General features: G+C 35.7%; 1 protein-coding gene and 1 long non-coding RNA gene across 12 annotated transcripts in view; one reads left to right on the forward strand and one right to left on the reverse strand.

Annotated features, from left to right (window-relative positions):
• Positions 1-24,138, forward strand: part of fbxo44.7 (F-box protein 44, tandem duplicate 7) — a 54,418-nt gene that overhangs the window by 1,741 nt on the left and 28,539 nt on the right. For 3 of the 11 annotated variants that reach the window (XR_015522956.1, XM_087306144.1, XM_087306151.1), the window contains exons 2-6: positions 15,391-15,652; positions 15,731-15,848; positions 15,956-16,051; positions 17,304-17,436; positions 17,521-17,616. Coding sequence is in view for 8 of the 11 variants with exons in the window: in XM_087306144.1 (XP_087162270.1) it covers positions 15,391-15,652; positions 15,731-15,848; positions 15,956-16,051; positions 17,304-17,436; positions 17,521-17,616 (705 nt within the window). In the remaining 3 variants the exon portion in view is untranslated. 11 annotated transcript variants of the gene reach the window in all.
• On the reverse strand, positions 1,803-12,416 carry LOC141380471 (uncharacterized). Its single transcript, XR_015523376.1, has 2 exons — positions 12,182-12,416; positions 1,803-4,985 (listed from the first exon to the last, which is right to left on the reverse strand). It is a non-coding gene; the product is annotated as an uncharacterized LOC141380471 (long non-coding RNA).

Consider the following 24,138-nt stretch of genomic DNA (forward strand, 5'->3'; position numbering starts at 1 on the left):
ACCAGTGTTCACGCCCCAGTAGCTTGTTTTGAAGGGATCAGTGCAAAAATTAAATCATCAACATGCAAAAGGAACTGCAAGTGCATTTCATATTTGTCTCCAAGTAACTTATGCCAAGAATAAGTTCTCCATATACATGTGGAACACCACAAGTGCAGAATCCTAAAGTTCAATCTGCTAAGCATGCGCAGTGACTTCTTCTTATAAGGTTTAATTGGTGGGTATAAGAACCAGTTTATAAGTGCATACTGCCACCTACTGTGATGGAGGCGCACAGTAACTCACCAGAGAGAGTCGTTCATATGAAGAGCTTAAATCTCATTCAATTACAGTTGTTTCTGATTGCTTAAGCACAATTTTGAAATGAAGGCTCATTTTGTCAAAACACTACACACAATTTACACTTTCACACACAAACAGCAGAACACATCAGAACTTTTGCAAAATGAAACGCTTCATCCAAAACTTTACAACACTATAACAAAACACAATTTTGACATTGTACAGAACACACACGCTTCATTCAATATAAATCTGTTTGCTTCATTTACACACTGCTGTAATCAATCTTAAACACTTGTATCATTTTAACTGACTAATACTGATATAATCAGGGTTTGAGAGATATTGCCATAAAGTACATGAACATACTGTATTCACCAAACGGTGACCAGTGATAGACTCATAGCTAAATATTGCCCTATCCTAACAAACCATACAACAATGTAAAGCTTATTTATTCAGCGTTCTGGTGATGTATACATTTCAATGTAAAAAATTCCATCCCCTGTCTCCTGTTTACCAATCTTCCTCACTTTCGTGCTTCCTCTTCCATACTGCAACATTGGCTTATTTATTGAAGATTAATATTTATAGCTCCTCTAAAACATATTTATTGAACACTAATATTTATTGCTATACTACTGTAAACATGTTTATTGAAGACTAATATTTATTGCTATACTACTGTAAACATGTTTATTGAAGACTAATAGTTTATACTTATTGCTTTTTTATTGTGGTTACAGCTGATTTGTTTGTCTACAGTTTTGCAGCAGTGTGTGTGTGCACACCTGATGGCTGTGTTTAACCCATTGTTCATGTGTGTGTTCATTTAAAGGCCTTTGCTTCAGTTGGTATTTCAGTGTGGAGTTTGCATGTTCTCCCTGTGTTGGCATGGGTTTCCTCCGAGTGCTCTGGTATTCCCCACAGTCCAAAGACATGCGCTATAGGTGAATTGAATAAACTAAATTGGCTGTAGTGAACATGAGAGTGTATGGGTTTTTTTTAGTACTGGGTTGCGGCCGCTGCTTCAAACATATGCTGGATAAGTCGGTTAAGTCGGTTATATGCTGGATAAGGCGGTTCTTTCTCCCCTTTCTCCAAAAACTTTGTTACTCACAATATCACAATTAAAAAGCCAAAAGTTATGTTTTCTAAATGCAAATTAAAACAGTAATACAGTTTTTCGGATTTATTTTACTGTCTATGACCACTGAGAAGCCTTGACGCATGGTCTTCTTGTGCCAGCAGTCGTCGTCAGAGCTGTGGGTACGGCATCATCAGAATGCTTCCTACATCAGTACTTTTGATTTGGGATACTGGTAAACAAGTGATTTTAAGGACTTAGGGCGTACTCAAACTATGCTATCCGAACAGTGCCCAGGCCTGTTTCCCAGATCGTTTGAGAAGTGTGAGTGCGCTGAATCGGGCTCAGGCCCAGATCAAGGAAACTGTACATAGTGTGTGAGTATGTCGTGTTCGGTTCCTTTTCTTTCAATCAGCAATCGAGTCAGTGGGTCTTGATTTCAAAAGTTGGATTTATTGCCAGACAATAAAAACGAGAGGCTAACAGACAAACAAATGTCTCTCCATGAACCTCTGCCTCTCTGTGTCCCTGTCTTGCTTTTATACATGTAGTGTTGCAGACTTTTCCCACAGATATGGTCTTGTGCTGTGAACCTGCTATATTTTTGGCTGTGCCTTTTGAACTCAGGTATATTCTTGGCTGTTTGCCCTTTAGGTGCTGGTTTAAAGTTTACATGTACTCAGCTAACTACTAGGCTTGCTCTTACTGTTATACATTCACTTCACACTTATTTGTACACATATTAATATGATTATACAGAATAACATGTTCATTGCATATGTTAAACAATATATGTTTACTTGCACACTTGCACACAATTGGAGATATTTACTGCATATTCACTGCACACTTTACCCAATATATGTTCACTGCACACTATTAGAGAGAAGATCAAATCCTTAACATACAAATATATGTTCACTGCACACTATTGGAGACAAGATTACAATTTCTCCGTCATATTCCCTCCTCTTAAGACTTTTTCTGAAGTCTTAATATTATTGTTTTTTACCCATAGTGCAATTTCACAATCCGGTTCCCTTAGTTACCACTATCTAGTGACTGATATTAGCCACATAATAGTTACCAATTGACCAGATTATGCTACCGCACTGTGGCAGAAGTAGAAGCCAAACATCTACCCCTACTGTTGACATAGGGATAGTAAAAGACTTCTTCCTCTGTTTTTTCTGTTTCATAGAAAATAGTGTTTAAAGCATGAGCGTGCAATTGGTTCAGCACTTGCCTGTGGGTGTCACAGTTATGTAGAATACAATACTATATATAGATATTGTTATCATTAATCTTTTACACACATAATATATCTCACACAATAATCACAAACATCAAAAGTAGTTGCCCATCACAACGTGTTCCTCTTCAGCCCAGATACTTTGCGCATCGTTGAGGGCTTCCCTTGGGGTAGAGGTTCTAGCACTTACACCCAGGGTATGAATCATTTGTATTCCTTTTCTTCGTCTGAGCTTTCAGACTCTTCAGAACTTGTTGATATTTGAGTTTGCCATTTAAGTTGATCTGCCCAGTGCCCAGACTGTCCATAATGGTCATTTACAAGCATCATTTTCCCACGTCCGTGATATTGTAGCATTTCCATTTGCTTTGTTGAAGCTTTGACAATTAATGATTTTAATAATGGCAGTACACAACAAAATAATAATGCTCCTATTAATATTGCCACACCTAAAAACATTCCCATTTTAGCTAGCCAGGCTCCCCATGCTCCTAGTTTCAGATCAAACCAGTCCCACATTTTTTCATCTCTCCCCGCATTTGTAGCCATCTCTACCTGTAATTCTTTGAGTTTTGTCATAGCTTTTGTAAACGTACCTTCTGGCGCTGTATTATTTGGTATATAAGTGCAACACTGGTCGCCAAAGAGCACACATACGCCCGATTTATCCGCTAACATCCAATTAAGCGCTAATCTATTTTGCCATGTCATTCTACTAGTTGCATCTAATTGTTCCCCCAATGACATTAATGCTTCATTTGTGTGATTAATAAATCTTTGTTGGTTGTAGTAAATGTAATTTATCCATTCTGTGTTTTTGTTTTGTGATATCCAAATAAGTATTGATTCAATTCCTGATTTAACCTCATTTCTTGCTTTGAATTGATCTGGTATACCTCGTGGCTGACCTATGGAATCTATGTATACTGTAGGGTCTGGTTTATAACTTCTTTTAACTCTATAATTAATTGTGTCACTTTCACCTATTGTAGATTCAGTATCCCAATTTATAACTTGTATTTCTTGTATTATACGTACTCTAGTACAGGTACCAGTCCATCCTAAGGGTAAAGAAGGTAACAGCTTTCTATTCCCACACATCCAAAAGAAGTCTGCTAGTGCTAGCGTTTGATCCTTATATCTATCTATATCAGGTAAAGCTATAGTTTGATTTTCACAATTTTTTGCTGGCTCTATTATCTTTCCATGTTTTGTTCCTGTTGCTCGAAATGATGACGCAAATGGTGGATCGTCATAATTTCTAAGAGTTTTTTGTGGATCAAGATTCCAAATTACACTACATTTTCCTTTAAATTTGCCAACATCTACTACTCCTGAAGGTTTAACAAAACATTCATATTCTTTTGTGTAATCAATAGAAAACCATAGAGGAATTTCTACTTGAATATTTTTCACTTTTAAATTTTCATTAATGCCAAAGCTTCTACATTTAGATTTCAAACGTCCAACATGTCTAAATAAAGTTTTTAGTGTTGAGTGGCTTAAGTAACCCAAACATTCAGCTGGACAGAAAAGTCTCAAGTCTTGTTCCATATGACAGAAATCTCTGTTAAATTCAGCACAATGTTCATAAGTGAAAGGATTTGGGACCACAACCACTTGACTCATTGGAGTTTTTGTACAGAAAAGGCAGTTCTCTTTGCTAATTTCTGATGCTGTGAAAGAAGCCCATTGAAACCATTGATTACTCTGTGCTGTTTCCAAAAGTATGTCTAGTTCTGTGTGTTCCTCGTGAATGACGTACAAGTTATCAACATCCCTTCGCTGTTTTCCATATTCTTCTAGTGGCAGTTCACTTGTATTGGCACTACTACTTTCATTCCTTAGTGACTGCAGTGTGGTCCGCATGGAAGTGTAATTGGGCCTTTGAGTTATGCTTCCTGTATCTGAGATGTTTCTCATAAGTTGGAGGTCGTCATTGAGAGTGGTTGGATTTTGAGTTATATTGTTTCTAGTGGCTTGATTTTGTGGCATGTATATGATGCTTAGACATATTATCATAGTCACTTGTCTAATAGTTTTATTCATCATTCTCTGCCACATTTTGCTCACCATCACTCTCTGCTGTGGGCTTTTCTGGGCTGGCAGTTTCCCGCTGGTGGTCTCCTGCTGTCACTTTCTCCTTTGGAACCCTCGTGCAGTGGTTTAGATGGTACCACGTTGTACTCCCCTCCACTTGAATTGAAGTTGGGGTGGCTCTCACAACTCGATATGGTCCTTCCCGTCTTGGCTCATTCCACTTTCTCCGGAACACCTTTAGATACACCTGATCACCTGGCACCACCGGTCCTGGCGTTTCTCCCTTCTCAGGTGGCTGTCGCCTGGTTTCCTGGACATAAATAGCTTTGTGTATTGCAGTTAGTTTCTTCATATATGATTTTAATTCCATTTGTAATTGTTCTAGTGGTGGTCCTTTATAGGGCCCTCTACAAAAAGGTGCAGGCATAGGCCGGCCTGTTAGCATTTCATGCGGTGTTAGATGTGTGTTTCTATTAGTTTGCATGCGGTAACTCATTAAAGCAAGAGGCAAAGCATCCACCCAGTTAAGTTTAGTACTGGCACAGATTTTGTTAAGTTTAGCTTTTAAGGTTCCATTGACTCTTTCAACAATTCCTTGTGATTGTGGATGATAAATACATCCTAGTCTTTGCTTTATTCTTAAATGTTGTAATACTTGTTTGAAAGTTTTTTGGACAAATGCTGATCCATTATCTGAACTAATTTCTGATGGTATTCCAAATCTAGGTATTACTTCCCTAGTTAAAAATTTAATAACTGTTCCTGCTCCCAGATCTGCTGATGGTACTGCTTCCACCCACCTACTGAACCTATCAATTATCACAAGCATGTATCTTTTGCCTTGGACTCGTTTTATCATATCTACGTAATCCATTACCAAATGTTTAAATGGTCCTTCAGGTACTGGTATATGGCCTATAGGTGTTGCTGTTCCTTTTCTCACATTATATTTAGCGCAAATTTCACATGAGGACAAAAACTCACCAACCATTGCATGTAAATAAGGAGACCAATATCCTTGTTGTTTGATTTTTTTTATTACTTCTCCTTTTGCACAGTGATCAAAACCATGTGCATCTGATATTAAAATATTTAGAAGTGCTGTTGGTGCAACAATTTGCCCTTCATGTGTACGCCAAATATCGTGTGAGTCTTTTTTAGCCCCCCTTTGATGCCACATTGATTGTTCATAGGGACCTGCTTGTTGTTGTATTCGTACAATATCATCTAATTGAGGTTGTGGCTCTATTAGCACTACTGGGGTTAGAACTGCTACTTCACACCCTGATGCTTTTTTAGCTTCTAAATCTGCCATGTTATTTCCTTTTATGACAAAGTCATTTCCTTTTTTATGTGCTTGACACTTTATTATTGCCAATCGTTTTGGTTGCATCATTGCTGAAATTAATTCACTTATTTGTTCTGCATGTTGGATAGGAGACCCATCAGTTTTCTTAAAGCCTCGTTGTTTCCATACTGCTCCGAATAAGTGACATACACCATGTGCATATGCTGAATCTGTATAAATATTTGCAGTAAGTCCCTTTGCTAATTGGCAAGCAGTAGTAAGCGCTTTTAATTCTGCTAATTGAGCAGAGCATGGTTGAACACAATGATGAGATATTACTGATACAAATTCTTCCTTCTCTTTTTTGACTACTGCATATCCTGTATGGATTCCTAAATGGTCCCTAAAACTTGAACCATCTACAAAATAAGTTACTTCTGCCTCAGGAAGGGGTATAGATTCAAGATCTGGTCTTAATCTAGTAAATGTTAATGAATTTGCCACACAGTCGTGTGGTTCTCCTTCAAATGCTAATGGAATTAATTCAGCTGGATTAACTGTTTTACATCGCTTAATAGTTACATCTGGATATGTTAATAGAGTTGAATAAGCTAAAATGCGAGCTTGAGTTAAAACAAATTTTCCTTGTTCTATTAACTCTACAGTTTTATGGTGAGTATAAATTGTGACTGGATAACCCATGGTTATTGATGATGCTTTTTCATAAGCATAATGAATTGCTGCGAGACCTTGTTGATAGCATGGTGGAAAACCTTGAGCTGTATTATCAAGTTTAGTGCTATAGTATGCTATAGGCTGCTTTTTTCTTCCGCTACAAGTTTCTTGCATTAGTACAGCTGATGCGTAACCATCCATTCTATTTGCTACATACAAAGAAAATTCTTTAGAGTAATCAGGATTTCCTAATGCTGGTGTTTTTTGTAATTCTTTTTTTATTGTTTCAAATGCTATCCTTGCATCTGTATTCCATGTTAATGAGTTTTTTAAGTTTTGTAATCCTGCTTGTTTCATAAGCTCTCTTAGTGGTGCTGTTTTTATTGCATAGTCCTCTACCCAGTCTGAACTAAAACCTGTCATTCCTAAAAAAGTCATCATTTGTCCTACTGTTTGGGGTAATGGTGTTTTACTTATTCCTTCCAACTGAGCTGGAGCTATAGCTCGTATACCAAAGGCAATCAATCGTCCCAAATATTCAACCTGAGGTTGACAGTACTGCATTTTGTTTTTAGATACTTTATGACCTCCTTGTGCCAACTTAGTGAGGACTTTAATTGAATCTTTATGACATTGTTCTAATGAAGGAGAGCAGATGATTAAGTCATCTACATATTGTAACAGAGTACTGTCCATTACAAGATCCTCCAAATCTTCTTTAAGAATTTGGTTGAATACATGTGGCGAATGCTTGAACCCCTGGGGCATTCTGGTGTAAGTATATTGTTTACCCCCATATGTGAAAGCAAACAAGTACCTACTTTCTTTTGCTAATGGCACACTGAAATAGGCTGAACAAAGGTCAATCACTGTGAAATATTTAGCATTAGGAGGGACATTTGTCAAGAGTGTATGTGGGTTAGGAACTTCAGCTGGAAAATCCTCTACAATGTCATTAATTGCCCTTAAATCATGAACCAGACGCCATCTGTTTTTATCTGCTTTAATTACAGGCATTATCGGAGTGTTACAATAACTGGTTGTTTCTTCTAATACACCTGCTTTTAATAAACCCTCAATAGTGTTTTTGATTCCTAATTCTGCCTCAGGCCGCAATGGATATTGTGCTTTTCTGGGCAGTTGGGTATTTGGTTTAATTTGAACTCTTACTGGATTTGCTGATTTTATCAAGCCAACATCATTATCATATAAAGACCATAATTCTGGTGGCACTTGGCATTCCATTTCTTTAAACATTTCAGTTTCTAAGTCATTTATTAATTCTGATGTTGTACTCATTTGTGTTATTTTGTCTTGTCCGATAATAACTTCTTGGGGAATTCCCATCAAATTGGTTGTACACACAATTTTGATATAATTTTCATCATCTGACTGAAAGATTAGTGGATTTTCTGTTGATACCCATTTGCTCTGTTCTGCCTTTTTTACCATTTGTCCCAAATCTTTTGTTTTCCAGTTATTTCCAACATATATAGCTATATGTGGAACTGAATCTGTAACATTAAACCATTTTTCAGCAAATTTATTTTTTACTATGGTTAGAGCTGCTCCTTGCTTACCTAATATGATGTGTTGTGAGATCATTTCAATTTTTTGCCCTTCTGTCTCTTTCTGCCATTGCTGTTCTATGTCTGGATTTCTTTCAGAATCATAAACCATTGTGCAATGGAAACCTGATTTTGGTATCTGTGCTTCATCAATTTGTGCTTCAATGTATTTTCCCCATTTATTTATTGTTTGTTTTACATCATTTTCTATTTGTCCTATCCAATACACATTAGCTTTTGGTTCGGTAATTACCATTTGATTTTCAATTCCTTTTGCATCTATATACACTCCATCTGAAGTACACCAAATATGTAGTCCTAATTTACATAATGCATCTCTTCCTAGCAAATTGACAGGAGTTTGACTTGATACTAGAATGGGTAGCGTCACACTTTGATTTTTAGTTTGGATACAAACTGGAGTAGTCATTGGAATTAATTGAACTTTTCCCGAGAATCCTATTGTCTTTGCATATTTACCAGACAGGGGAAGATGTGACGCATAATTTGAATTAACAGAAGTGTAAACAGCTCCAGTATCAAGGAGCATTGGTATTGTTTTTCCCTCTATTTTAATTGGTAGCATAGGTTCTTCGTTAGCATTAGTTGTTAACATTGGAAGCTGATTATCCCCTATAGGATTCTCTGGGCATCTTCAATATCCCTTATTGGGTCCTCTCCAAGGATTAACTGGACCTTGGTTAGGATTTGGATATGTTTGATGCCAAGTTACCTCCCTTCCACCCCGAGGAAACTGCTCCCATGGATTGGTGGGACAGTCTTTTTTGGTGTGTCCTGATAATCCGCAACCCCAACACATGCCTGTAGGTGTCACATAGGCTTTGCCATTCCCTCTTTGCTCTCTGGGTCTTTTTCTCCAGGTCGCGGCTGCTGGCTGTTGGGTATAAATGTTTATTATGGGTGGAGTCATTTGGGTATTAGCTGGATGTTTAGCTTGTGAGGCAGACTGCATAGCTGGTGCTGGAGCTGTAACTGGAGCCATCATTGTTAGTGGTTCCCCCTCCTCTGTCTCTACAAGAGCTTGGATCTTTTTCTTGTTCTTTTTAGTCAGTTCATCAAGTTGCAATTGAGCTAATTTTCTTTGCAGCTCACTTTCTTGCTTTTTGAGTTTTTGTTCATTTTTCCTGTACTGCTCAACTGCATGTGCCACATAATCACAAAACTCTTTGTGAGATTTAGAGTTTAACCCCACCACATCTTCTAACCTGCTCTTCACTGAGGAAGGCATAGAGTCAATTATGGCTTGTCGAAACAATGTAGCCATTATAGGGTCTCTTTCAGGATCAATTTCAGTGTCATGTTTCCATTGTCGTGAATGTCTCTGAACATACGTTATTGGATTCTCTGTTTCCCCCAACTGATCACCTCTTAACATATTAGGGTCCAGTCTTAGTGGATACTCTGCACGCAGTGCCTGCCACACTGCTGGACGGAAGGCATCAAAAATAGTCCCATCCATCTGTTGAGAGTTCACAGCCCTGTCAAGGTTAGAAGCGTGAAGGATTTCATCCATCTTTGCTCCTCCTACAGTCTTTGCAAGAAGAGATTTAATGTCTCCCAAAGAAATCAATTTTCCAACTGATTCCTCTTCAAATACCCTTATCCACTTTGCTGCCCCCTCATGGATGTTTGGGAGCCTAGCAATCAAACCCTCCAAATCCAATGTAGGCCAAGGGACATACTGTGCTTGTGCACCTTTTATTAAAATTGGGCATTGTTTAAATGGCCTAAGCCTGTTCCCCCTTTCCCAGTTTCCTGTATCAAGTATTGACTCCTCCCAATCTTCTTCCTCATCTGAACTGAATAACAATCTCCTTTTTTGTTTTACTTTGTCATATGTGTCTTTTAACAGTTTTTCAGTTTCTCCAATTGTACTTCCCACGTCAATATCTTTAATTCCACCCCATGCTCCCCTTTCCTTATTATATGATTTTGTCTGCTCTTTTGGCTCCCTATAGTCTAATTTGTCCTCACACTGTTTATTCATTTGTTCTAATGCTTCACGGGCCTGTTTATAACAATCCAAGGGTGCATATGCCCCTTTATTTTGCTTATTTGCTGATCGTTTTGATTTTATGCTTGCCCCTAATTGTTTTTCCTCCATTTCCATCTCTCCTTCCATTTTAAGTTCTCCTGACACCTCCATGAGCCCTTTAAGCATAGGGAATTGCCCTTCAGCTTGTAAATAAGGTGGAGGGCTATTAAACATTTGCTCTTTAGCAGTGGTTTCTTTGTCAGCCTCTTTCAGCATTTTTCTTGCCTTTTTAATATTTCTTAAATTATCTTCTCCTTCTTTTTTGAACATGTTTAACACTTCTCTCTCTTTTGCTCTTTTTTCATCTCGTTTTTGTCTCCTTCTGCTACTACCTTTTCTTTTATAATTTTTTATTAGAGTATCCATTTCTTCACATAATGCTACATCAAAAGTTCCACCTTGTGGCCAGATTGTCATCATATTTTTAGTTCTAAGTTGCCACTTTTTTGAATATTTATCAATAAGCTCTTTACACAATGGATACTTTGATCCTAGTATTTCTACTGGAGAGCTTGCCATTGCTATCTTCTTTATTTGTAAACTATTATGTGTCTTTATTTTGTTATTTTTTATTTATTCGTTTTATCACTTGATTGTTGTTCTTCTTATTATTATAATTATTTTTATTATTATTATAATTAAAACTTTGTTTTTATTATTTGTATTTGACTTTAATCAATTTTCTTTTTCCACTTGTTTGGTATCTAAATTTTATTTATTTATTTATTTTTATTTATTTATATATTTTTTTTTATTTATTATTATTATTTATTAGTAGTATTATTTTTTTCTTTTTACTTATTTGTTTATTTATTCTTTAAATAAGTAGTTTAAATTTTATATAATTTGTACGTCTAATTAATTTTTATTTTCTATTTATTATTATTTTTTTTATTATTATTATTTTTATTTATTTATTGAGTTTTTATTATTGTGACTTCTTTTTTTTCTTGTTTAAACAGTAATCAATATTAATTTTTTATCCTTCTATTTTATCCTTTATTTATTTTAGTCATGTTATGTTTATTTATTTATTTATTTATTTTGATTGTTAATTTATTTATTTAATTTTTATATTTATTTTTATTTTATTATTATTGTTTTACCCTCACTTTTATTTTAAATTTTAATTGCTGCAGCACAAGCCTAATTATTATTATTATTATTACTTTTTTGTTTTAACTAGTTAACTTTTCCATTTATTCTACTTAGTTTTCCCAAGTCTTTCCTCAATTTTTATTCACAATTCTTTCTTCAAACATTCATTCACTTCAATGCTTTATTGCATACACACTTCTAAAAACATTCACTCCTCTACCCCCCTTATCCTATGGGGTTCATAAAATATTTTATCACACACTTTTTAAAGCATTTACTTTTCTACCCCCCTTATCCTATGGGGTTCATGTATTAACCTTATTCAATACCGCAATCTCACGGACACAGAGCCCAACACACACAGGCTTTCAACACTTTCCTAAGTGACCTGTTACTTCTGCTTCCAATCTCTACTGCTCTACAGTAAAAATAGCATTTTCCAGGATTTTTGCCTTTTTTCCCCCAGCCTCCTGAATCATAATATTTATTATTATTAAAACAGAACGGGTACTCCGAGGTCTTTGCGCGCTTCTCTCTACTTTATTAATCTGTTTTAACTTATTAATCGTCACAATCTATTAAGATTTTATCCTTACTTCCTTCAAAAATCTTTAATATAAGTAACAATTAGTTGTTAATGTCTTATCTTTATCCTCAAGGCCCTCTTAAAGCAAGACACAGATTGTTGCATGCAACATTTTCTTCTGAAATCAAAACCCTTTTTTAAACGTATTAATTATTTAAGTTTGGAAGAGCACTTTGAGTGTTTTTACCCTCACAAGCAGAGTCCGTCGAGCCACACAATTTTTCATTAAATAAGCAAAAAATTGCTTACCTTTTTTCACAGTGGCCACTGCAATTGTGTCGCCCGCATCAGACTCCGCCAGCGAGGTCCCCACTCCGTTGCTCCTAGCCAAATCACGTCTCGGGGTCACCAATTTGTCGTGTTCGGTTCCTTTTCTTTCAATCAGCAATCGAGTCAGTGGGTCTTGATTTCAAAAGTTGGATTTATTGCCAGACAATAAAAACGAGAGGCTAACAGACAAACAAATGTCTCTCCATGAACCTCTGCCTCTCTGTGTCCCTGTCTTGCTTTTATACATGTAGTGTTGCAGACTTTTCCCACAGATATGGTCTTGTGCTGTGAACCTGCTATATTTTTGGCTGTGCCTTTTGAACTCAGGTATATTCTTGGCTGTTTGCCCTTTAGGTGCTGGTTTAAAGTTTACATGTACTCAGCTAACTACTAGGCTTGCTCTTACTGTTATACATTCACTTCACACTTATTTGTACACATATTAATATGATTATACAGAATAACATGTTCATTGCATATGTTAAACAATATATGTTTACTTGCACACTTGCACACAATTGGAGATATTTACTGCATATTCACTGCACACTTTACCCAATATATGTTCACTGCACACTATTAGAGAGAAGATCAAATCCTTAACATACAAATATATGTTCACTGCACACTATTGGAGACAAGATTACAATTTCTCCGTCAGTACGCCCTTATGTCACAATGTCAGTAGGCCTAAATGTCACTAATGTCGGTGACACATGCCACTAATGTCAGTTATCTTGTGACATGTGCCAGTAGGTGTCAGTATAAGCACATTAATCTTATAAGTTTCGTTTTGCTTTGATATTTAAAAATGATAAGGCAAATGACACCTATTATCCTACAAGCATATATGTTATGAATTTACAACATGCATTTTATTATAATAACTTTATAAAGCATATTATTTAAAATATCTTAAAATGAAAATAAATAAGTAAAAGAATAAAATTAATTAAATTAATGAATTAACCAACAGAGAAGTCCATATTGTAGCCAACAAAGGAACTGCCACAATGCAATAATATACGGCAGAACAGATAAGTGTAACCCCTCCGTTACATAAGCATGCCAAAATAAATTTGACTGACATGTACTGTCAAATGACTAAATAAATGACTACGAATATGTAAAATAAATGCTTTTAAATTAAAACATTGTGGAGTAGTCCAGCATATAACCTAACTTGCAACGCAGTAAATCATGGTAAAACATGGTGACACATGACATTGCACATGCCAATACCGAGTGACACATGACAGTGAAAACCGGACGTGCCACCGGAGGTGTCACTACACTCAGTGGCATGTGCCAGTAGCATCTGTACGTCAGATGTCGTGTCACTTCATGTTAAAACTGCCTCTCGATATTTAGCACATAACTAATGCGAAGGTAGCTACTATTTGTTTTTCACTCGGATCAACTCACAGTTTCATCATCGTCAGAATATAAGTTGTTTTTGTTTAGTTGTTTTTGGTTTCAGCTCTAGTAAGCTTTAACATTATCAAGATGACAGAATACTAAAAAGTAACGTAACGTACATTAAAGTACCTTATGATGGATAGTTCATGTATTTTTTAAAATGATCAATTGGATGACCGACGATTTTCCTACACATTTAGAACTGAATATTAAAGGGGTGGTCCAGAATGTAATTTTAAGGCTTGGTTGTGTTTATAAGATGCAAAGCAATGTGTGCTCATGTTTCACTTGAAGGAAATCGCGTTATTTTTTCATATATTTCACTTTGATTATACACAGCAACTCAGCTAACATGAAAATGACTGTCAAACTTCCTAGTTCCTTTGAAAGGCCCTAAGTGACTCTGATTGGTCATCGTCACAATGTGCTGCTATTCGCGGATCGGCTCCACATCACGCCTGTAAAAGCACATGCTTTTTTGCTGTGTAAACAATCAGTCAACCTCCTGCCTGCTTTAAAATAAAATCGCACAAGTGTCTGTAACGAGGGAAAATGGGGTGCGGCTCCTTTAAGAGCGTTTACCATTGTGTGTGCGTCTATGTGTGTGTGTGTGTGTGAATGTTGTCTGCGTCTATGTGTGTGTGTGAGAGAATGTGTGAACTTTCTGTAACAAGCGCGTGTGCATGGGAGTTTTTTTTTTGCTTTTTCTCTGATGCTCAGATTAAGTTATTTTCTGTAATATATCGTGACAGAAGAATAAAGCACAAGATGTGGGATGCTACCTGTGTGAGCCTTGATTTATTTTTCTGCTGCTACATGAGTCAGGTCAGCTATCCTGTATTTTTTTTAACTCACAAGTTACATGACGCCTTTCACATGTATCCGGAATATGCAGGTGTAAGTAATATGAATCATCCACATATCTTTTGTGACTTCATTATCTGAGATGTGAAATGTATGGAAAAGCTGCCTAAAGAGAAGAAATGCAAAGTCACGCACACACATAAGAGACAGGAATGTGCTGGTGGAGTGTGTGTGTGTGTGTGTGTGTGTGTGTGTGTGTGTGTGTGTGTGTGTGTTTACAGCAGTTTGACTGATAAATATGAATTTGTAGCTTAATCGTTTGCTCGCAAAGGAGCATTTTGCATTGTTTACATCGTTGCTACATCATAACTTACCGTTAACGCTAGACACTGTACATGTCATGATCAATTTTAACAAATAAAAAAACTTACATTTTGTAGTTCACAGCTTCTGCTTTGAGGAGATTTTAGTTGAATCCAGCAGTGAACTGGGATGGATTCTGGAAGCTGTTTTGTCAAATCATGCTTGCTGTGTATTTTATAATTCTCTATAAAAAACGTAATTAATATTGAACTGTAAGCATTTCTGTCTTTGTGTCGTGTAATGTAGAAGCCCAAATACAGAAACAGATGAAGCTCTGTGGAAACAGCAGTGTTTGGACGCGTTTGTAGCTTCATCTCTGCTATAACGTTACAGCGCCTCTGGCCACGGCCTATAGCTGTGCAGTGTGGGGTGCGCAGTAAACAAACCTTTGTGATCTCACAGGCAGCGGAAGTAATTTTTTGTAGTCCCCAAAATTCGTTCATTGTAGGCTTTGCCAAGCTAACTCTGTAAAAAACAAGGTCTCCCTTTGCATTCAACTTAGAACCTTTTACATTCAGAGATGTTGTTTATGTTCACACAGCTACATTACACATCAACTAAAGTTTACAATAGGATATCATATCATCTTTCTGTTTTTTCAGTTCACATGCGTGGTGCCAGACGCTCCTCTAGCTGTGGTTGAGGAGATCTTGCTGTACCTGCCCGCTTATCAGGTGGTGCGAGTGTGTCGTCTGGTGTGTCATGAGTGGAAAGAGCTGGTGGACAGTGCTGCACACTGGAGAGAGCGCTGTAGGAGAGAGGGGATTCAGCTATGTGATGCTTCCAGACCGCCAGAGGACTGGTGTCAGTTTTACTTTATAACTAAAAAACGACGGAACCTGATCAAGAATCCCAAAGCTGAAGGTGAGCCATGTATTTAATATTGTGCAATAAATGGATGCACATTAATCATTTTTTTATTATTTGGTTACTTTTTACTAGCTGGATTGCAAGGATGGGGGATAAAAGTAGATAATAAAAAGGCCTGCTGGCTGGTGGAAGAAAATAGAAAACCATTCCCGGACAACACAGTCACCAGATGTTATGTAGCATCTGATGGGTATGTTTGATATATAGATCTTTTGAGAAAGTTCTGCACTCTTTCCATTTCAGTCAGTGATACAAAATGTAAACAAAGCATGAATTAACCAATATCATTGTCCCCAGGTTGTGTTTGAAGCGACAGCTGATTGATTTGCAGAAAGAAGGCTACAGTGCTGCTTTCATGGATCAACTGCAACCTCACATCAAAATCTCAGACTGGTGAGCATTCACACAACTCACAACTCATGCTACAGCATCTGAATTTTGCTTTTATTGCGATTAATTCTTGTGAACAACCTGTGCCTTACACTCTGGTAAAACGATAGACTGTAAAAGATATGGACGTTGTATCCTTGACATCACCCATAGTTTTCTGAAGAGCACAATTGTAGCTACAAGTAGGTGTGGCCAACTGTTGCCATTTTGTTCGCACATTACTGCACCAACCGGGCGTTACCAAAAAAGGGAGCGTAGAGGCGGAGCGTCAATGGTGCTACAGAAGCCTAATAGCATTTTGCTAAGGCAGGCTTTTCTTTTCTTTTCTTTTGGAGAAACGCTTAATACTTTATTACTGGCGACTCGTTTGTGTTCTGACCACATGTGCTTGGTTGTACACTATATCAATAAAGTGTTTAGACTTTTAAAAACACTGTTGTAACACATTGAGCCACTAAACAGTGTTCTAAATTACTTCTAAATACTTCAAATATAGTCTGTGTTAGTAAATGCAAGTTATTTATGAAATCCAGGCATTACACTTTAGGCCAACGTATAGCCTACAGCTAATCAATCTGCCAGATTCTGGAGTGCAATCAAGTTCTAAAGAAAAGTATAAATGATAAACGATCCTAAATAAATGAAATACATTCATAGATATAGTATATAAGTAAATAATTTCACTCACCTGTGAAAAAGAGGCCACTTGAAGGGTTTGTGAACACAATTAGGTGAACACAGCATGCTATATTATCTGATAATTGTAGGAAATGATTCCAAAAGGCAACTGACAGTGTAAAGCCACATAAAACAAAACAAAAATATGATTTATATGCTTTATGATTTATGAATTAAGTGGCTGATCAGCCGCAATCATGTGAGGTGACTTGAGTGACAGCTAGGTCTCGCTGGTTGTCACTTTTGTGGCCCCATCCTTAATTATGCAGACTTATCATAAATTAATATAAACTTACCAGACGAGTTATAACCCCAACCAATCCTTTTTTGTACCAGACTGTAAACACCTTTTTCTTCTGCTGTAAAGTTGGCCATTTTAACATTGGGATCATTAGAAATGTGCTCAATTATGGAGTCAGGACTAGCGGAATTTTGATAAATTGCAGTTTCATGTTACTTCTGTATTAACTTCATGAGGGAGAGCAAGATGTTGCCGCTTGGGTAAAACACAGTACCTGTTTTTAATCAGGCTCTATTATGAAAAGAGCAACACATTTGTTTGTTGTCTTATCTGCAGGTATACCACAAACCTTGCTTATGGAAGTAGCTATCAGGTCTGTATGGAACTGCTTAATGAGGAGATGCAACCCATTAGTAGCAATAATCCGCATAGATTGGTTCTAGATGGGGAGAATTATCCATGGTGTGAGGTGAGCAGAAAAATACTGACGGTTCAGTTAATCAAACTAATAGTCAAAGCTTAACCATCCCGTGTTTGTTTTGCTTTATTTCAGATAACACGTGTCTTTCAAAATTATGGACCTGGTGTTCGGTTTATCCGTTTCACTCATGGTGGGTCGGAAAATCAGTTCTGGAAATGCCGGTATGAAGTAAGAGTCACTAACAGCAGTGTGGAGATCTGCCCAGCTGCAGAGAGAGAGTCATTATCAGTTTGAGTATTTCCTCTTTTGTAAGAAACACTATGAAATGATGAACCCGCAAAAATTCATCTTCATAGATGAGACTGGGCTCTATTGAAAGCATCAGGAGGATTTCTGGTGGCCTGGGCATTTTAAATTGTCCTGCTGCCAGTCAGACTTATTATTAGTATTATCATTATTATCTTTTATTATTATTGACCATTACACTGTAATAAAGTAATCTCAGCATGCAATGTAAACAATCATTTAAAAAAATCTAAACCTGTTAGACTTGACTGGCAGCATTGCACTATGCTTCAGTTTACGCCCTCTCTGTGCCTCCGCAAAAGCATTTAAACAGACATGGGAAGATGTGAGATAGTGGCCAGGTAAAGCAGAAAAGGAAAGAGCAGGTAACAAGAAAGCACGTCAAGAAGAAGCCGCAGCTAAAATGCCTTCTACTACACTTCTAATCTGTTCAATGTCCAACTATATCTCTGTTGACTCTAATGTATAACGTTAATAGTATGTTCTACTGAAAAATAAAAAGAGTTGTAAAAAGAGCAGTAATGTGCACACTTTTGTAAAGCTGCTTTAAATATATAATTATTGTGAAAGGCGCTATACAAATAAACTTGATTAAAGAGCGAAATGTTGCAGAATAACCCATCTGTTCAAGTTCAGGTCAGTTTTTCGTCTGTAAATACTGTAGGTTATTTATTCATTCATTCAAACTTTTTTATAGACTCAAAGTCCAATTAAAAACAACAACAACAACAACAAATCTGTAACATAAGAAACTAATGAATTTACAAGATACAGCAATACCAATGTCTCCACAGCTCTAATTGATAGCGTGTACTACTGACATCTGTGTTTGATAAACCCGGTTATCTTGTTGTTGGAAGCATTAATTTGGAAGATAAATGTATATATAAGGCTGCATAGGAGTGCTTTAAAAGTGATCACTCCCGCACATACAAACATTTCACTTGCACTATACCATTTAGGTTTCCTTAATAAAATCTCAAAGCATCATTATAAGCAACTTGGAGCTTGTTTAAGCTAGCTGCTCTATAGTTTTTTACTGTTTATGTTTTGAACTTATAGCAAGTATTAACCTAATGCTGCATTCACATCAGACACGGATGAAGCGACAAGCACGAGTGATTTATTCACTTATGTTAAGTCAATGCAAAGACACGAATAGACTGGGGGGTAGGACGATTCTAATGGCCCACGCATTTGGGGGCACCCCCACAAAAATGTTTCGACAAAAGGAGTCTTGTTTGAAAAATTATACATATTCATTTCATTTGGCTTAGTCTATTTACTTATCAGGGGTCCCCACAGCGGAATGAACTGCCAACTTAACCAGCATGTTTTACGCAGCAGATGCCATTCCAGCTGCAACCCAGTACTGGGAAACAACCAAACACTCTCGCAATCCCAAACATACACCACGGCCAATTTAGCTTATTCAGTTCACCTATAGCACATGTTTTTGGACTGTGGGAGAAACCGGAGCACCCGAAGGAAACCCGCTGCCAATTGTACATAAGCAACGATAGTAAAGTGTGTGTTTTAAAAAAGCCATGATATAGGAAAAAGACTCAGTACATCAGTACTTGTAATGACTAATTTTAGTACTTAAAGAGTAGCCTACTTTAACAACAGTGAATCACGTTAATCAATAATCATTTTATTGATTAAGTATCATCTTTTGTTAAATAATCTGGTTATAAAGGCTGGCTTGTTTGCACAGGTTTATTTTCGACCTTTTTATACAGACTATTTACTGCATCCAGCTCCACGAATGATTTAAATGATATATTTTAGTGAAAACCCAATATGAACTCAAATAAGTCTTACAGACTAGAAATGAAATAATTATCATCATTGATCCTGACACAAAATGTTCTTAACAAATTTAGTTAGAGAACTATTTTATTAAATAATTATAAAATGATTTTATGATTATAATATAAATATATATTTTATTTCCTGTCTAGCCGTTTATACCTGGTCTTTTTGGGAAACATCTGCTTAAAGTGAAGCTCACTTATTTTACCTTTTGTTCAATCTTTTTGGATTAAAGTGCTTTTTTGAAAATGCTTTCATTATCCAAAATAATCTCATTTATTAAGACCTAATCAAAACACCTTGTTTTGCGTTTTACATTGGAAAGTTTTATATCTATAAATGCACATAAATGTAAAACTTTTTTAGCATATTCAAACAAAAAGTATTAGCCTAGAGTGATGTTTAAACTCCTAGAACATGCGCTTATTAATTTGTATTTAATAGACCTGTTCGTTTTTATGTTTATATTAACCTCTCATTTCCCCTTATTTCTCTCATGGTATATATATTATTCATAATTCTCCCTTATTGTTTAAAAATGAACTATAGTTTGTAGAGGCTGTATTCTGTTTTATTTGTAAATCTTTTGTTGTAATAAATAAAAAAATAATAAATGATGATGACGCCATGTGATCGGTCATCATGACTGCAGCAACTTTGAGCCCCGAAGTGTCCAGCTGTCTGGCTTGACGGCTCAGTTTTCAACTCCACCCCTGGGGCAGGGCTGCACATTCAGCCACGCCCACCAGTAATTTCATCGGTTAGTGGAAACGTTTTTTATTTTTTATTTTTATTGAATGCTTAAAAAACAATAACAACAAATGTCATGAATCAAACAGCAACAATCTAGGGGTTTTCAGTCATTTAGTCGAAGATAAGTGGCAAGTCCTTAATCAAAGTCCTCGTTCGTATTGCTTTTAAGTTGGTTGATCCTTCAATACACTCAAAATAGATTTTCATTTCAATTTTAAATTTAGGGAAAAAAGGTTTACACTTACAAAACTTGCTCTTGTGAATATGAAATTTGGCCAACAAAAAAAACAAGGTTCATGAAATAAGTGTTATTTTCCTTTTCACAATCATGGAAACCAAAGATAACATTCTTATATGTAAATTCAAAATCTGCCTTCACATAAACTTTTATTAAATCAAGAACATCACACCAAAATGTCATTGAATGAGGGCAAGTCAAAAATAAATGAACAGACGTCTCAGGATTCACTAAGCAAAAATGAACAGTTGGTGTTAATATCATTCTTAAGTCTTTTAAGATTACACTTATCTGGATAGCATCTATGAATCAGTTTAAAGGTAACTTCTCTTATTTTGTTTGATATAAAAAAAATTGTGGGGTAATGACTAAACTTTCTTCCAGGAAATATCATTCACAAAACCACTCCAATATGACATTACATAGGGCAAAGTAACAAAATCTTTCTGTAACAGGGCTCTTATTTTCTTATTGCATTTTGATTTAGATAAGGAAAGGCAGTTTTTACCAATAAATGTTTTCCAAAGGTCCACTAAATGACAAGTAATTGGAAATGCAAGTCCTTTAAAAAGCATAAAAACACCTTGTGGAATAGCATCAGCAACAATAGCAAAGTCTTTAGGGCTTACGGGTATCCCGTGCTTAACTAAAAATTCAGAGAACTTACAAAGTAAACCCCTATCGTTGAAAAGTTGAGACACATAAGTTATATCATTTTTAAACCAGTTATTGAAGAATAGAGATTTGTTTTTATACAAGATTCTTATTATTCCAAATTATATATGAATAAGGTGTACAATTATGTTTAAATATGAGGGACCAAGTTAATAACATTTGCCTATGAAAATGAGACAATTTTATGGGGATTTTCATAATATTATAATTACAGATTAATAAAAATTTTAATCCACCTAATTTGGAAAAAATTACATTAGGGATCAGATTCCATATAGACAATGGGTTGGTTAGTGGAAACGTAATAATGTCAATGCCTACTACATGATGTCAGTAAACAGGAAATGCATTTACAACTTCTTAAATATTGTTTTTATTGTTAATAAACACAAAAATACACAAAAGTGGACATTCTTGCTGAGTATTTTATATGTTAATTATGTTAACAGTTATGTGATTTAAAAAATATTACAAAAAAACTCAAAAGACTCTTCACAATAGGATAACTTCACTTCGGCCTTTCAGAAAGGCACTGTTGTTAGTTCTGATATTTTAATTGTTTATTATTTTGCTTCAAAATGAAAATGCATATTGCATATTTACAACAAATAAAGGTGGAGTCTGAAAAAATGCAGTGTTTTTAGTTCAGTTTAATATTTTCCCTTTGAATGGGAGAGCTCTCTGGAAAATTTACAACTGAAAATATTAACATTTCACTTTGATTTAAGGCTATTAAAAATATTGGGCAAGTATCCAAATGTTTCTCTTTCAATACTGCACTGACCTTTTGAGTTTAAAAATGATTTATTTATTAAGAGCAGGGACAAGCTATTATTTATTAAGGGAAGTATATTTTTGTAACCTTTTCACTTGTTAAATCAGATTATTTCATCATATAATGGATTTATTTTTACTTTGATGCTGCTATGAATATAATGTATATTATCTGTTATATGTACATGTTCCAGCACGAGTAAAATTCTTTATTAATTTTTTTTATATTATATGGTGTGTCATCTATGAATTCAATCAGTTTAATTATTTATTATTATTTACTGATCCATTAAAGTTTTGTTCAGTTTCTCCCTTTGAATAAACACAGTGTTCTGCTGCCACTGGGTGGTTAAGATATCTGTTCTACATTTTAATTAATAAATCACAAATAATTTTATTATAATAATTCATAATCTTATATTACTGATTTAAAATGCAGTCTTCTCGGTTTTATTTTTGTAATATTGGTAAATACAGGGTAAATACTTTAATACCACTTTCTAACATCCTTTCTGAGTCCAGTTCTGCACTGTAGATCTTTAAAAATATTTTATAATGATTTTGATTAGGAGGTCACATACAACATTGTTAATCTATTTCATTTAATTAGAACATTAAATAAACTTAATATTATATCAATAGGGTGGCACAAAAGTTTTATTTATTACTTATCTATCAGGACACAAATTAATGAAAATAAATTTGACATTAAAAAGTGCAGCACTCGTGTAAACTTCTGAATTCTTTATTTGACAAATGCTGACAGATCTGTTTTTTTTAGATGTCAGAAGTCTCAGCTTCAGAACATCTGTGTATGCACATGCCCACGTGTACAAAAGGAAGACTGACAATTTATAGAGTATAATAATAATAATTTAAGATACAGCAGTTTGTGATTATTATCACCTTTAATAAACATAAAAACAGTTATATATATATATATATATATATATATATATATATATATATATATATATATATATTTTTTTTACAGGGAAATTTCCCTCCAGCATTGAAGTAACCTGCTGAGCAATATATTGGGAAGTCAATTGTTGAACAGAATGCCTGCAGGACCCCCCTCTCACCATATCCAACAGACAAGCACTTTGTCAAAGTATATGGAAATCTGATTGATGACACCTAAATAAAGGTACATCAAGTACATATTTAAGCACGACACAACCATAATTCAAAGTTTTAAAACTAACGGAGTACTGTAAAAAGCACATACATTACATCAACACGTTTCCGTGAACCAATGAAAGTAGGCGGAGCGACATGTTCAGTCCCGCCCACTTATGTCGTAGAGCAGTACTTGATGGGGTATGCGGAATTATTGTGAGTTTATAGTCTTGCCATCTAAGAAGTCTTGTGATTACTTAGCTAGCCTGCTTTAAATGTGCTTATGTAGAGTTTACGGAAGACATCCTGTATATTTTTCAGCTAAGGCGCTGCTGCTAAGTTACTTGAGAGTTGTTTTCATTGATGAGAGAACTGATGTATCCATAAGGCGTAAGTAGCTATTAATAGTAGTGTTACAGCTAGTTTACTGTCAAACAATGAAACGTTACTTCAGTGGATTCCTACAGAACGCACGCACAGGGGGATCGTCTGAGAGTCAAATGCCATTAGTGGAATGGGGAGCTCCGGTGCAGCTTCGAGGGTCTCCAAAAGCAGATCAGAAGCAGTAAGTTGATAAACTCTTTATTTTTTTCTGTTTTGTATATCATAATATCACCTGACTATATGTTTACCAGTTCACTATTAACTGCTTTCTTGCAGTCAACGTAGAAATAATTGTTTGCTAAATAAATAAATAATCACTAATTATTGTTGTTAGTACAGCAAAACCATAAACTAGTCTACAGCCACCATGGTTTTTAATTTGTAGATGTAAAAGCCGTATTGCGTTTTCCATTTACGTTTTTTGAGACGTTTATAATGACATTTCCGTGCTACTGTCGTGTCCGAAAGTCATGTAGCCTAGTAGTGGGTGTAAAGGCAGTGCACCAGGACTTGAACGCATAGGCTACTAACTTCACCCCTTCTAAACTTTACCTCATGGGGCCAGCCTCCGCCTGGATTTTACTGAACGCCTGTTTGTGGGAGACCAACCTAGGGCGGCTTACGAAAACCTTTCATATGAATTAAGTAACAATACAAATGACAGAAAAATGCTTCAAGATGTC

Source organism: Danio rerio, chromosome 23, assembly GCF_052040795.2.
Source record: "Danio rerio strain M-AB ecotype USA chromosome 23, GRCz13ab, whole genome shotgun sequence".
Lineage (NCBI taxonomy): Eukaryota > Metazoa > Chordata > Actinopteri > Cypriniformes > Danionidae > Danio > Danio rerio.